The sequence below is a fragment of the Spermophilus citellus genome, assembly GCF_964194105.1.
Source record: "Spermophilus citellus genome assembly, chromosome: 18".
In the NCBI taxonomy this organism is placed as follows: Eukaryota; Metazoa; Chordata; class Mammalia; order Rodentia; family Sciuridae; genus Spermophilus; species Spermophilus citellus.
The window spans coordinates 52,589,766-52,600,869 of record NC_138200.1 but is presented as its reverse complement, the minus strand read 5'-3'; the positions used below and the strand labels follow the sequence as shown (position 1 = coordinate 52,600,869).

At 50.8% G+C, this 11,104-nt stretch overlaps 2 protein-coding genes across 2 annotated transcripts in view; one reads left to right on the top strand and one right to left on the bottom strand.

Annotated features, from left to right (window-relative positions):
- Positions 1 to 383: 383 nt before the first annotated feature.
- CTRL (chymotrypsin like) lies at positions 384 to 5,055 on the top strand. The gene is made up of 6 exons (XM_081275012.1): positions 384 to 1,268; positions 1,866 to 1,969; positions 2,061 to 2,140; positions 2,233 to 2,314; positions 2,469 to 2,858; positions 2,940 to 5,055. Exons 1-6 carry the CDS (start codon positions 1,214 to 1,216, stop codon positions 3,099 to 3,101), a joined length of 873 nt encoding a protein of 290 aa, XP_081131138.1. The 5' UTR covers positions 384 to 1,213; the 3' UTR covers positions 3,102 to 5,055.
- PSKH1 (protein serine kinase H1) overlaps positions 4,777 to 11,104 on the bottom strand; it is a 30,952-nt gene continuing 24,624 nt past the window's right edge. Inside the window, exon 3 of the mRNA XM_081275001.1 lies at positions 4,777 to 5,773. Within this exon, the coding sequence (XP_081131127.1) occupies positions 5,456 to 5,773 (318 nt within the window). The 3' untranslated portion in view covers positions 4,777 to 5,455. The remainder of the gene's footprint in view (positions 5,774 to 11,104) is intronic.

Sequence of the window (11,104 nt, the reverse complement as noted above, 5' to 3'; positions counted from 1 at the left end):
GTGGCAAGAGATGACACATTCATCCAGGAAACCTTTTGTTAAGTACCTATTGAATGTCAGACCCACTTGCTGGGTGCTGGTAGGAACATCCTGCCCTCAAAGTAGCTGGGCTCCACTGGGGTTTCAGAACTGTTAAAGAGTCTGCTCACCTCTAGGGAGGTTCTACTCCAAGCCAGACACCCATGGGCCTCTGATTATGCTCCCCTCCCCCAACTTTATTATGAAATGGGTCATGAAAATTGAAGAAGTTTCAATTTTCACTGAATACCCATATACCTACCACAGATTTAATAATTCATATTTTGTTATATTTTCTGTCTGTATCTTCTTATCCATCCATCCCTCTATCCACCCATTTCCTTATTTTTGGTCTGAGGTCAAAATGAGTCAGTCAAAACCCTCACACCCCTAGAAGGAAACCAGCCAACTTAACCTGTTGCAACTCCACACAGGGGAGTCTTCTCTCCATGAGTTCACACTTAGCCTGGAACTCAGTAACAAATGGGATGTAGACACCAGGATTTTCCCATGACAGCCCCAGTGCCTGGAAGTGTCAGAGATTTGTTTGCTATCACCCTTCTAGCTACAACCTCAGTCCAGGGTTTGCTAGTCACCAAGGATTCAGCTTATATTTAATAAGAATATGGAGTTCAGAGTCATACACATGAGGGTTTGTGTCCCACTCCATCTCATGCTGGTGGGAGAGTCACCATCTGACTCCTGTTCCAAATGATGAGGAATCCCTGAGAGGATGTCTTTTAGGACTAGCAACCCCCAGAACCTCCTTCCTTAGTCTTCCCCAGGAAAGCTGGCCACAGCTGACCATTCCCTCCTCCCCTCAGAACACTCCTGGATTCTGAGCAGCCTTCTCTGAAAGCCTAGTCTCCTGATAGCTATGGAAGGCTTCCCTGGTCCTGGCCACCAGGTTGACACTATAGATCTGGTTTCACCATATGCCCTTGTACCCGTGCCCAATGCTTGTGGTGCTTCAGGCAGCCAATCAGAGGCCAGGCTTTGGGAGGTGGAGGTGAGAATCTCACACCTGGGGGTCTCTCTGATAAGTCCAGGCCTGGGTCAGGGGACCTTGGCCTAAATAGAGCATGGGAGTGAGCTGAGCCTGCACAGCTGGCCTGGTCTCAGGCCTAGGACTTTGGCCCAAGGACAAAGATACCCATAAATAAAGCCGGGTCCAGTTCTCAACCTCACACCTACCATGATGCGACTGCTCAGGCTGATCCTCAGCTTGATCCTCTTTGGCTTCTCCTGGGGTAAGTGGGCCAGGAGCAGCCTTGACTGGTTGCCCAGTTTGGGGCAACCCACATTCCCAGCACCAGTCCAGGAACCAGGCTGAATAGAAGGGAAGTAGATGAACAGGTATGCAAAGGAAAAAGAATGGACCAGGGCAAAGGAGCAGGAAGGGGCCTGCAGGGTCAGAAGTGGGAAAGAATGGGATGGAGCTGGTCTCACAAATGGGACAGGAGCTTGAGTCAAGCCTGGGAGGGCTTAAGAAGCTGAGCTGTGAAAGTTGGGTGTGTAGAAAGAGTCCACAGGTTGCATGAGGGGTATGAACTGTTTAGGCCTGGATGGGTAGAGGTCAGGGAGAAAAAGAGCCTGGGCTGGAGGACAGGGGTGAGTTGGAGAACAGGAGGGACTAAGTTGAAGAGATGTGGGAGAATAGAGATTGATTGGATGGAGGGTAAACCACAATAGCTTTGGAGGCCCAGAAAGTGCTGATGGGGGAAGAAGGGCTAGTGACAATTCCTTTTGATTTGGATCTCTCTGGGGCACACAGCCTGGGGACATCCAGGGGAAGCAGGTGGGGAGAGGTGGGCTGGGGTGTTGATTCTCACCAACCGGATGGTCAGGCTGTGGAGTTCCTGCTATTAAACCATCACTGAGCTTCAGCCAGAGGATTGTCAACGGGGAGAATGCTGTGCCAGGCTCCTGGCCCTGGCAGGTTTCCCTGCAGGTATACACACCCTGAGGGTGGGGTAGAGTCCTGAGTGCTTCATGCCTACATATAATCTGAGTTCACCTCCAACTCTGACCCCTGACTCCAGGACGGCAATGGCTTCCACTTCTGTGGTGGCTCTCTGATCAACCAGTACTGGGTGGTCACTGCTGCCCACTGCAATGTCAGGTGAGTACTTGTACCCCACCTGCTCTGCCCACTTGGCTGCCCCTCTCTTGCTCTGCCCTCCCAGCGTATGCCCAACCAATCTCTTACTGCAGTCCTGGGCGCCACTTTGCTGTCCTGGGTGAGTACGACCGATCGTCTAACACCGAGCCTGTGCAGGTACTATCCATCTCAAAGGTAAGTGCCTGGCTGCATGCATGGGAAGGAAGAATGGGTCACAGGTGGGTTCCTCTGGGAAAGAATTCAGGCATGTCCTGGCCTATCCATCTCGGCACCATCGATGGGTACCTGTGCCCATCCCAGCCCTACATGGCCCCTTCCTGCTCCACAGGCTATTACACACCCAAGCTGGAACCCCACCACTCTGAACAATGACCTGACACTCTTGAAGCTCGCCTCACCAGCACGATACACAACCTATATCTCACCAGTCTGCCTGGCTTCCTCAAATGAGGCACTGCCTCAAGGCCTCACATGTGTCACCACTGGCTGGGGACGCCTCAGTGGCGTGGGTAGGAACCTGGGCCCTGAACAGGAGGAGAGGGAGGTATCTTGGACCAGCCTGACCATCCCTTCCTGGCCCACAGGCAATGTGACACCAGCACGTCTGCAGCAGGTGGTTCTACCTCTAGTCACCGTGAATCAATGCCGGCAGTACTGGGGCTCACGTATCACTGACTCCATGATCTGTGCAGGTGCCTCAGGTGCCTCTTCATGCCAGGTGAGCACAAGCACTCTGCCCTCTGCATTGTTCCACAGCATACCTCCCCAACCTGTCATACTGACTTCTCTTCCCTCTCAGGGTGACTCTGGAGGCCCTCTTGTTTGCCAGAAGGGGAACACATGGGTGCTTATTGGTGTTGTCTCCTGGGGCACCAATAATTGTGATGTGCAAGCACCTGCCATGTACACTCGAGTTAGCAAGTTCAACACTTGGATCAATCAGGTCATAGCCTACAACTGAGCCTACCACAGGCTCCCTCCCCATTTCAATCCAATAAAAGACTCTAGTCTCTGTCCTCTTGTCTGTCCTCCTGGCACAGGGAAAAGGAGAGGCTTTTTAGTTCTATCCCCACCTTTCTGACACAGAAAGGTCTGGAGTAAAGATCTTTCTACAGTATCCAGCCCAGGCTAGGGCCCTCATCCCTCCTCCTCTGGGGCAACCCCTTGGTTCCACAGTACACAGGGATTTTAGAATGAATGGGCAGCCTTCCTTGGGGAGGGCAGCCTGTTTATTGAATACAGAGGATACATTTACAAACTGAGTACACAAAATAAATAACTGACATTCTCCATCCACGGTCCATGGCATAAAGGCCTATCAAAGGTTCAAAACTCCAAACTCCATCTATCCTACCCTCAGGCCTACCCTGGGCAAGAGGGGAAAAAAAATCCTCAGGGATTCAGGCCCCCAGAAACACTTATGGAACTGGGAGAATTTGTGAAGCCCTGGGGCTTGGGCTTTCCACTGCCTTCTGCCCAGAGGGCAGTCAGAACAGAAGACAGGGGTGTGTAAGGCACAGTTGACTTGGCACAGAGTGGTCTCTTTGGTTTTCCTCTGGAAACAGCACGTGCAGAGAGAGGAGGGCCTGGCCCAAGGCTGCCCAAAGGAAGGAGCTGAGTAGGGGTCCAATGTTCCCTGCTGGCAGGGGCTCTAACTAAGGCCAAAGCTGGCCCCTGGCCCTTTCTGCCCACTGAAAGCAGCTGTGGAGGAAGAAGGTTTGGGTTCCAGCCTGGTTTGTGTTGGTGTAGACATCATGACAGCCATGGGGACAGTTCTGGCTCAGGCCTCTAAAAAAGAAGCCCCGCCAACCCCACCCACTTCCCACAAGGGTTCCCTCCAGCCTGAGACTCAGCAGGCCCCAGACTGGAAGGTTAATGCTGTAAAAGGAAGTTGACACAGGGTGGGTGGGGCAAGGCCAGCTCTCACAGCAAGATCAGTCATTACCCTAGGCACCCAGGGTTCAGAAGCAGGTCACACAGTATGGCTAAGTTCCAGGGAGAAGCTGAGCAGAATGGGAGCTGAGCAGCCCACGACCCTCTCTCAATGTAGCAGTTCCTTCCTTTCCACTTCCTTTTAGAGGACTTTGGTTATCTATGCAAGATGGGTGTGCATTCATCACCCAGAGGCTGCCCATACCCAGACTAGACACCAGATGGCGCCTTCATGAAGCTGCAGAGGAGGGTACAGTGACACCTGAAGGGAAGAGGCAATGGATAACACCAAAGGATGAAATTAGAGATGGCCATGGGAACTTAAGGGAGAACCATCTGCCTTGGCCCAGGTGCCCCCATCCCCTGGGTAGCAGCAGTGGGGCTCCCTTTAAACCCCAACAGTTGGGAAGGAGGCACCTGGGGAATGAAATAGACATCTAAGGGGGAGAGGGAGGCAATAGTGAGTGCTGCAAAAAAGGCACTGAGTATATTGGGGAGGACCCCACTCAAGCTGACCATCAGCAATGGCTAAGGTCCATTCCATGGCCCTACCACAAGAGGTCCTGGAAGACTTGGGTTAGAAGGGGTCCCTGGTGGCACCATGAAGGAAGATCTTGGCTGGGAGGTAGAGGCTGCTTGGGTCCAATCAAGGAGATTTACAGTCTAGCTAAGGCCAAAGCCAGGCCTCCCACTGGAGCATAATCTTTTTATCTTTTTTTTTTTTTTTTTTTTTGTACTGGGGATTGAACCCAGGGCACTCAACCACTGAGCCACATCCCCAACCTTTTTTTATATTTTGAGACAGGTTCTCACTGAGTCGCTTAGGGCCTTGTTAAGTTGATAAGGCTGGCTCTGAACTCATGTTCCTTCTGCTTCAACCTCCCGAGCCACTGGAGCATAATCTGAAGGATCAGAATGGCATGGAATGTGGGGAGCTAGGAAGGAAGGTTCTGTGGCAAAACAGGGGGTGCCCAAAGTAACTACTCCAAAGGGTCCTGGACCATAGGACACCCTTCACTCCCAGGACTGCAGGACCCTTCAGTTGGGAAAGATCCAAAGAATGAGGAAGACAGTGAAGGCCAGGTTCTGTCCCTTTCCCCAAGTCACAAAGCAGCTACCCACCAAAAGGGGTATCAGTGCCAGGCCAGGCTCCCATTTCAGGGGAGTCATGACCCTCCTGGGCTACCTCGACTCCCATCACACCAGGCCCAGGCCCATGATAAGGTCAGGGGCTGCTAAAGGCACAGAGAAAGGGCCAGGGCCAGACATTCTCTATATACCACTAACCATGAGACCTGTCTTCACAGAGGATGTCAGGCCCAGAGGGCACAGCCGAGCCCAGCCAGTCTGGGACCATGTTGTATCTGTGCCACAGCTGGTGGCTCAGCCATTGTATTGTTGCTGATAGCGGAGGTTGAGCTCTCGCAGCTCCCGCTCCCGCACACGGCGTGACTTGTTGGAACGTGTGGAGCGGCTGGAACGGGTGGACTGGGCCGACTTGGTGCTCTGGCAGCGTGAGGACGCACGCTTGAGGAGGTTCTGGGAGATGGAGCGGTGCAGATTCTTCATGGATGAAGAGGCTGCCATGCTCACCACCCATGGGTGCCTCAGGGCCTGTAGTGCAGTCATACGGGCTCCAGGGTCCACTGTCAGCAGGCGGTCAATGAAGTCCTTGGCCAGATTGGATACACTGGGCCAGGGCTAGAAGCCAAGGATAAGCATTAGAATTAGAGTACCCAACACTGTCCTCCCATCTGGATGATGCTGCCACCACAACACTGGGACCTGCCCAGAGGCCTTGCACTTCCTAGGGAGAGGCAATGCTTCATCCTCCCAAGTAGTATTCTGGGCCTCTCCTACCCACCCAACACTGACCTAGGCTTCTGAGTGGAGCTGACCTCTGGGTCATGAGGAGTCTTGACAGAGGAAAAGGACCCATTCTTTTTCCCAGAGAACATTTCTAAGTGCTATGAACCCAAAGCCTGGCTCAGGGAGGTGACTCCTGACAAGACCCTCAACCTACCCCAGGACCACCATAATCAGGGAAAACTTCAGACAGAACAACCCAAACATTTCTACCACATCTTTAGACAAGACTTAAACTCCAACCTGGATGGTCAAAACAGATCATTTAAAGGGGAGCTTCCTGGTACCTTTAAGTACCTGGGTCCCACCTCCTTTCAACTGCCAAAGCATTCCTTTAGCCTTGGGGTAAAAAAGGAAAATCAAAGCATCTAGATTTCTCAGTCAGCTGACAGGAGCTCTTAGAGCCAGACACCCAGGGGTACTCTCTAGTTTGCGTGACTTCTCTGAGGCATGAAGGGCTCCTATGCACCAGCCTCCTAATGTTATGTTCTGTCCAAAGGGAGGAACTCCACAAAGACTGCTTTGCTACACACACCACATACTGAGCACCTGTTCATCTCAGGGCTACACAGAAAGCACCTGTCCACCTCAGGGCCACCTGCCTGGCTTGTCTTCATTTCGCTGAGTCTTAGATTCTCAGTATGATATTCTTAGGTTCTCAGATACTCTGTGAGCCCTCAGTGCTTATGGCTGTTATTCTAGCTATAACTTGAAGACTGTGAATTAAAGTTTATTATTCCCATTAGATGGTGCTGAGCCCTAGTGCTTGGCACAGTGCATACAGGAGGCACACAGTAGGTACAGGCTTAGTGAGTTAACCACCCTTACATACTGACTGATGTGTGCCCTCGGCTGAAGCTGCTTCCAAGCCATGGGGTTCAGTCGGCAGAGCCCATATGTCCTGGGCCCCTTCTGGAGGGTAGGCTGAGTCCATGCTCTCCTAGGAGCACATCTGGCATGGGCTCTGATGCTCCTCAAGGGATGGGTGGCTAAGCTCTTAGGACCTTTCCTGATCCTACTGCAGAGTCTCTGCTGAGATGCCAGAGGCACCATAACTTTCCTTCCTGTCACTGAAGTCTGCCTGTTCCACCCCATGGCACCCTTCATCTTGGAGAAGCCCTGAACATGCTCTCCAGGGAACTCAGGGAAATCTGTGGAAGCCCACTTTTGGGGTGACAACATGATCATTTAGCAGACAGTCATACCCATTGACTACTGACACCCCTAGTCTGGCCCTCTGGACCTCTTGCACTATTATTATCCCTTTCCCACTGCTGGACAGGGGCAAGGAAAAGACACCATTCATCTGGAATTCTGTGGAAGGGCTGAGCTGCTTGCAGCTGCTGTCCTCACCTGCCTTTTGGAAGGCAAATATCAAATTTTCTTGAGCTGAACTGGAAGTGACAGGGAAATCACAATGCCAAACAGTCACCTAACAGGGCTGTCCTCACCATCAGGACAGCTTTCCAGTGATTCTGGTAGAAAAGTCATGGCCTCAAGGACATATAGCCATAGAAGGTCCAGAGAGATACCTTGCTGTCTGACTGGAACAGATGGTTGCCACAAAAGCTTTTGGCTTACAGCTCAAGAAAGTCTCACTGATTGTTACTACTACCTGAACACAAGGAGCCACTGCTATGGGCCAACTAATCCAGACCACAGACACTAACTGCAGCCCCTGTTACTCACTTAAGAGATGGAAAGCAGTGGGCTTAATGCCCCATATTGCCCTACCAGCCTTTTATGGTGTCCAAGAAAATAACTTGGTGGGGAACACATAGCAGCCTAGCCTGGCCTGTAAAGGAAACAGCCACAGGATAGGGCTGGCAGCTTAGACTAGTCCAAACAGGGCTAAGACACAGCCTCTGCCCCTGTCCTGTGGTCCAACGTGGATGGAAAGGCAACTCCTCTACAGAACAGTGGTAAAGCTGGACTCACAAGCCAAGAATCTGAACATGGATGGACCAGAGGCTTCCCTATTTCCCATCTGCAGACCACCAAACCATGGAACCCTGTGGCTTTGAACCAGTCCAGTGCAGTTTTAGAAGGGCCTCTCACTAGATCTACCCCATGGGCTTAAGCATCTCCATCTCCAGAGTGGCACAGGCTCACCCCAGGCATCTACCCCTGCTGCTAGTCGGGCAGCCAGCCTGTTAGTGCCAAAGCGAGCCAAATTGATCCACCTATCCTGTTCCCCCAGACTCTCGCCTCATCAATTACTGTGTACGTGCAGCTGTACACAGAATGCTGATGGACTCATTTGTGTTTGAGGGCCAGCCCAGCCCTTTCTGACAGGTCCCAGTGCTCCTCATCTTTGAAGAGCTGGGAGTGGCTGTACTGGGGGAAGGGGGAAGATCCCCCAAGCCAATGATTCAAGTCATCCTGACCAATGACCACCAGACTACCCCTCATTCACTCAAGAACATGCAGAGCGTAATCAAGCAGGCTGAACACAGGGAGGTAGTCCCCATCCTGCCTGCTGACACTGACGTAAGTGGGGGCTTAGGTTGACCTCCAGAATAATGTTCCTGGAAGCCTTGTTGAGACCTCAAACAAGGCTCAAAAAGGAAAAATAAGGCCTTCCACACTCACCCACAGCCATGTTCTGCCTCAAGTCCAATCCAATACCTTCTAAGAAAGAATTCAATACCCATAGCCCAACTACCTGCTCCCCCAACATGCTCAGGCCTCTGAGCCTAGGTGTCCTTCAGCCTATGATTGACTGACCAGGAAGCATTCTGGGCATGAGAAGAAGGAAAATAATAAACAGTTATGTTCTTTAGTTTCCACAACTCTGCTTCCTCTGGGTGAAAGACAGAACTTTGAGCTTAATATATATACTTGGGGCCAGACCAGGACATAATAAATGTAGATGTCAGGTGCCTGATAGATGGGACAAGCCACAAGTATCACTTGGTCAGCCTCCCAGAGGCTTCTACCTATTTCTGGACTCACATGGAGCATTGGGCCTGGAAGGAAATGATAAGAGGTTGGTTGGAGTCAGGACAATGGCACACACCTATAATTCCAGGTACTTGGAAGGCCAAGGCAGGAAGATCACAAGGCCAGCCTAAACAACTTAGTGAGACCCTGTCTCAAAATAAAAAGGGCTGGGGATGTAGCTCAGTGGAAGAGTACCCTGGGTTCTATCTCCAATACCACTAATTAAAAAAAGAGAGAAAGAAAAAAAGTTGGCTGGCTTTGCTTCCAAACATTCCGGCCTCTGTCTACTCTGGATTCAGAAGACAGCTTCAATACCTGGGGTGCCAGGGCTGGGGATGTGGCTCAAGCGGTAGCGCGCTCGCCTCGCATGCGTGCGGCCCGGGTTCGATCCTCAGCACCACATACCAACAAAGATGTTGTGTCCGCCGAGAACTAAAAAATAAATATTAAAAATTCTCTCTATCTCTCTCACTCTCTCTTTAAAAAAAAAAATACCTGGGGTGCCAGTCTACACTCTCCACAAGTCTCTGGAGTTGTATGGGTAAGTGGTTCAGACCTGTGGAGAGGCTGTGAGGGGAGGGACATCATCTCCACTCTATTAAGCCACTGCCTTTCTCCTGAGACCAGTCCCCAAGGAGGCTTGCCCCTTTCAATTGGGATACCTACTCCTGAGGAACCAACTGCAGAAAAGAGGAGGGACTGTCCATGAATAATTCCTCACCAACTTAACCTCCTTCCCCCACTTCTGCTGGGTCAAAGTCACTCTTCGATAGTGGAGCTCAGGGTAGTGCATGCCTTTAATCCCAACAGCTAGGGAGGCTGAGGCAGGAAGACTGCAAAGTCAAGGCCAGCCTCAGCAACTTAGTGAGGCCCTAAGCAACTCAGTGAGACCCTGTATCAAAATAAAATACAAAAAGAGGCTGGGAGATGTGGCTCAGGAGCTATGTGCCCCTGGGTTCAATACCCAGTACCACACACAAAAAAAAAAAAAAAATGTGGAGCCCAACTCTTTCTTTGGAAGAGAGGCCCTAAAGCAGAAAGACAGACAGGAATTCTGCTCTACCTAAGAGGACTTGCCTTTTTCCTCCCTATCCCTTCCACTTGCTCTAGTTCTGATGTCACAAGGGCCTAGCAAAAACATTTCCCAAGGAAGCCTGGCATGATGGCACATGCCTGTAATCCCAATGACTTGGGAGGCTAAGTCAGGAGGATGGCAGGTTCGAAGCCAGTCTCAGCAATTTAGCAAGGCTATAAACAATCTAGTGAGACCATGTCTCAAATTAAAAAAAATGAAAAAGAGGGGGAGTGGCCTGGATATGTAGCTGAGTGGCAGAGCACTTGGCTAGCACAAGCCAGGCCCTATGTTTGATGATGATGATGATGATGATGATGGAAGAGGAGGAAGAGGAAGAGGAGGAGGAGGAGACAATGACTGCAAATCAGCAACCAATATTTTAATTCTATCTTCTCTGGGTGACCTCAGTTTTAACATGAAGGGACTATATGCAATGAATCTAAGTCTCTTCCAGTTTCTAATGTCCTAGGTTCTAAGAACACAGTCCCCCATCATTTTTCCTCTCTTGACTGCATGCAAGGCACACAGCATACTATCTGACATTCCAGCTAACCTCCTGACCCTTATGGGTTCTTTATCCAATCCATGATTCTGGGAAGGCTCTCAGACAGAGAAGGCAGCCCCACCAAAGAGCTGCTGGAAGAAGGAGGGGAGGAATGACGCGAGGCTTTGCTACCATGACTCAGTTCTTCCCTCAGCTTTGTCTCAAGATGTATTTTTATATTTTCAGACCCTGTATTGCCACCCTCAAAGGCCTCCTTTCTGTACTTACGTGGGCCTAAATGAGAGCAGTGAAAAGGGCACAGAGGAAATTCTGGGAAACAGAGTTTCAGATTTACTAAGGAGAGCAGAACTCTTGAGTGTTGTAACAAGAACAGCACACTCTGAAGCTGCCCACAAGAAGAAATGTTTAACCCCTTTAACAGTGAATAACCCCTTCAACAGGGTTAGACAGGGTGGCACTGAAGCCAACATCCCCTCTTCTGGTCAACATACCCATTGTCCTGGTGCCTGGGATTCCAGACCAGGCAAATCTATCACCCTGGGCTAAGGCAGGTGCCAGAGAAGGGGAGGGTAGCAAAAAAGAGAAGGATGCGGGTGGAGAATCTGAAGGGGAGAAATAGAAGGAAGATAACGGAGTTTTTAAA

Excerpts from the sequence above, each read along its gene's own strand:
- CTRL (XM_081275012.1), top strand. The coding sequence starts at position 1,214 with ATGATGCGACTGCTCAGGCTGATCCTCAGCTTGATCCTCTTTGGCTTC. Across the intron at positions 2,141-2,232 it reads GCTGCCCACTGCAATGTCAG|TCCTGGGCGCCACTTTGCTG; the intron begins GTGAGTACTTGT and ends CTCTTACTGCAG. Across the intron at positions 2,315-2,468 it reads AGGTACTATCCATCTCAAAG|GCTATTACACACCCAAGCTG; the intron begins GTAAGTGCCTGG and ends CCTGCTCCACAG.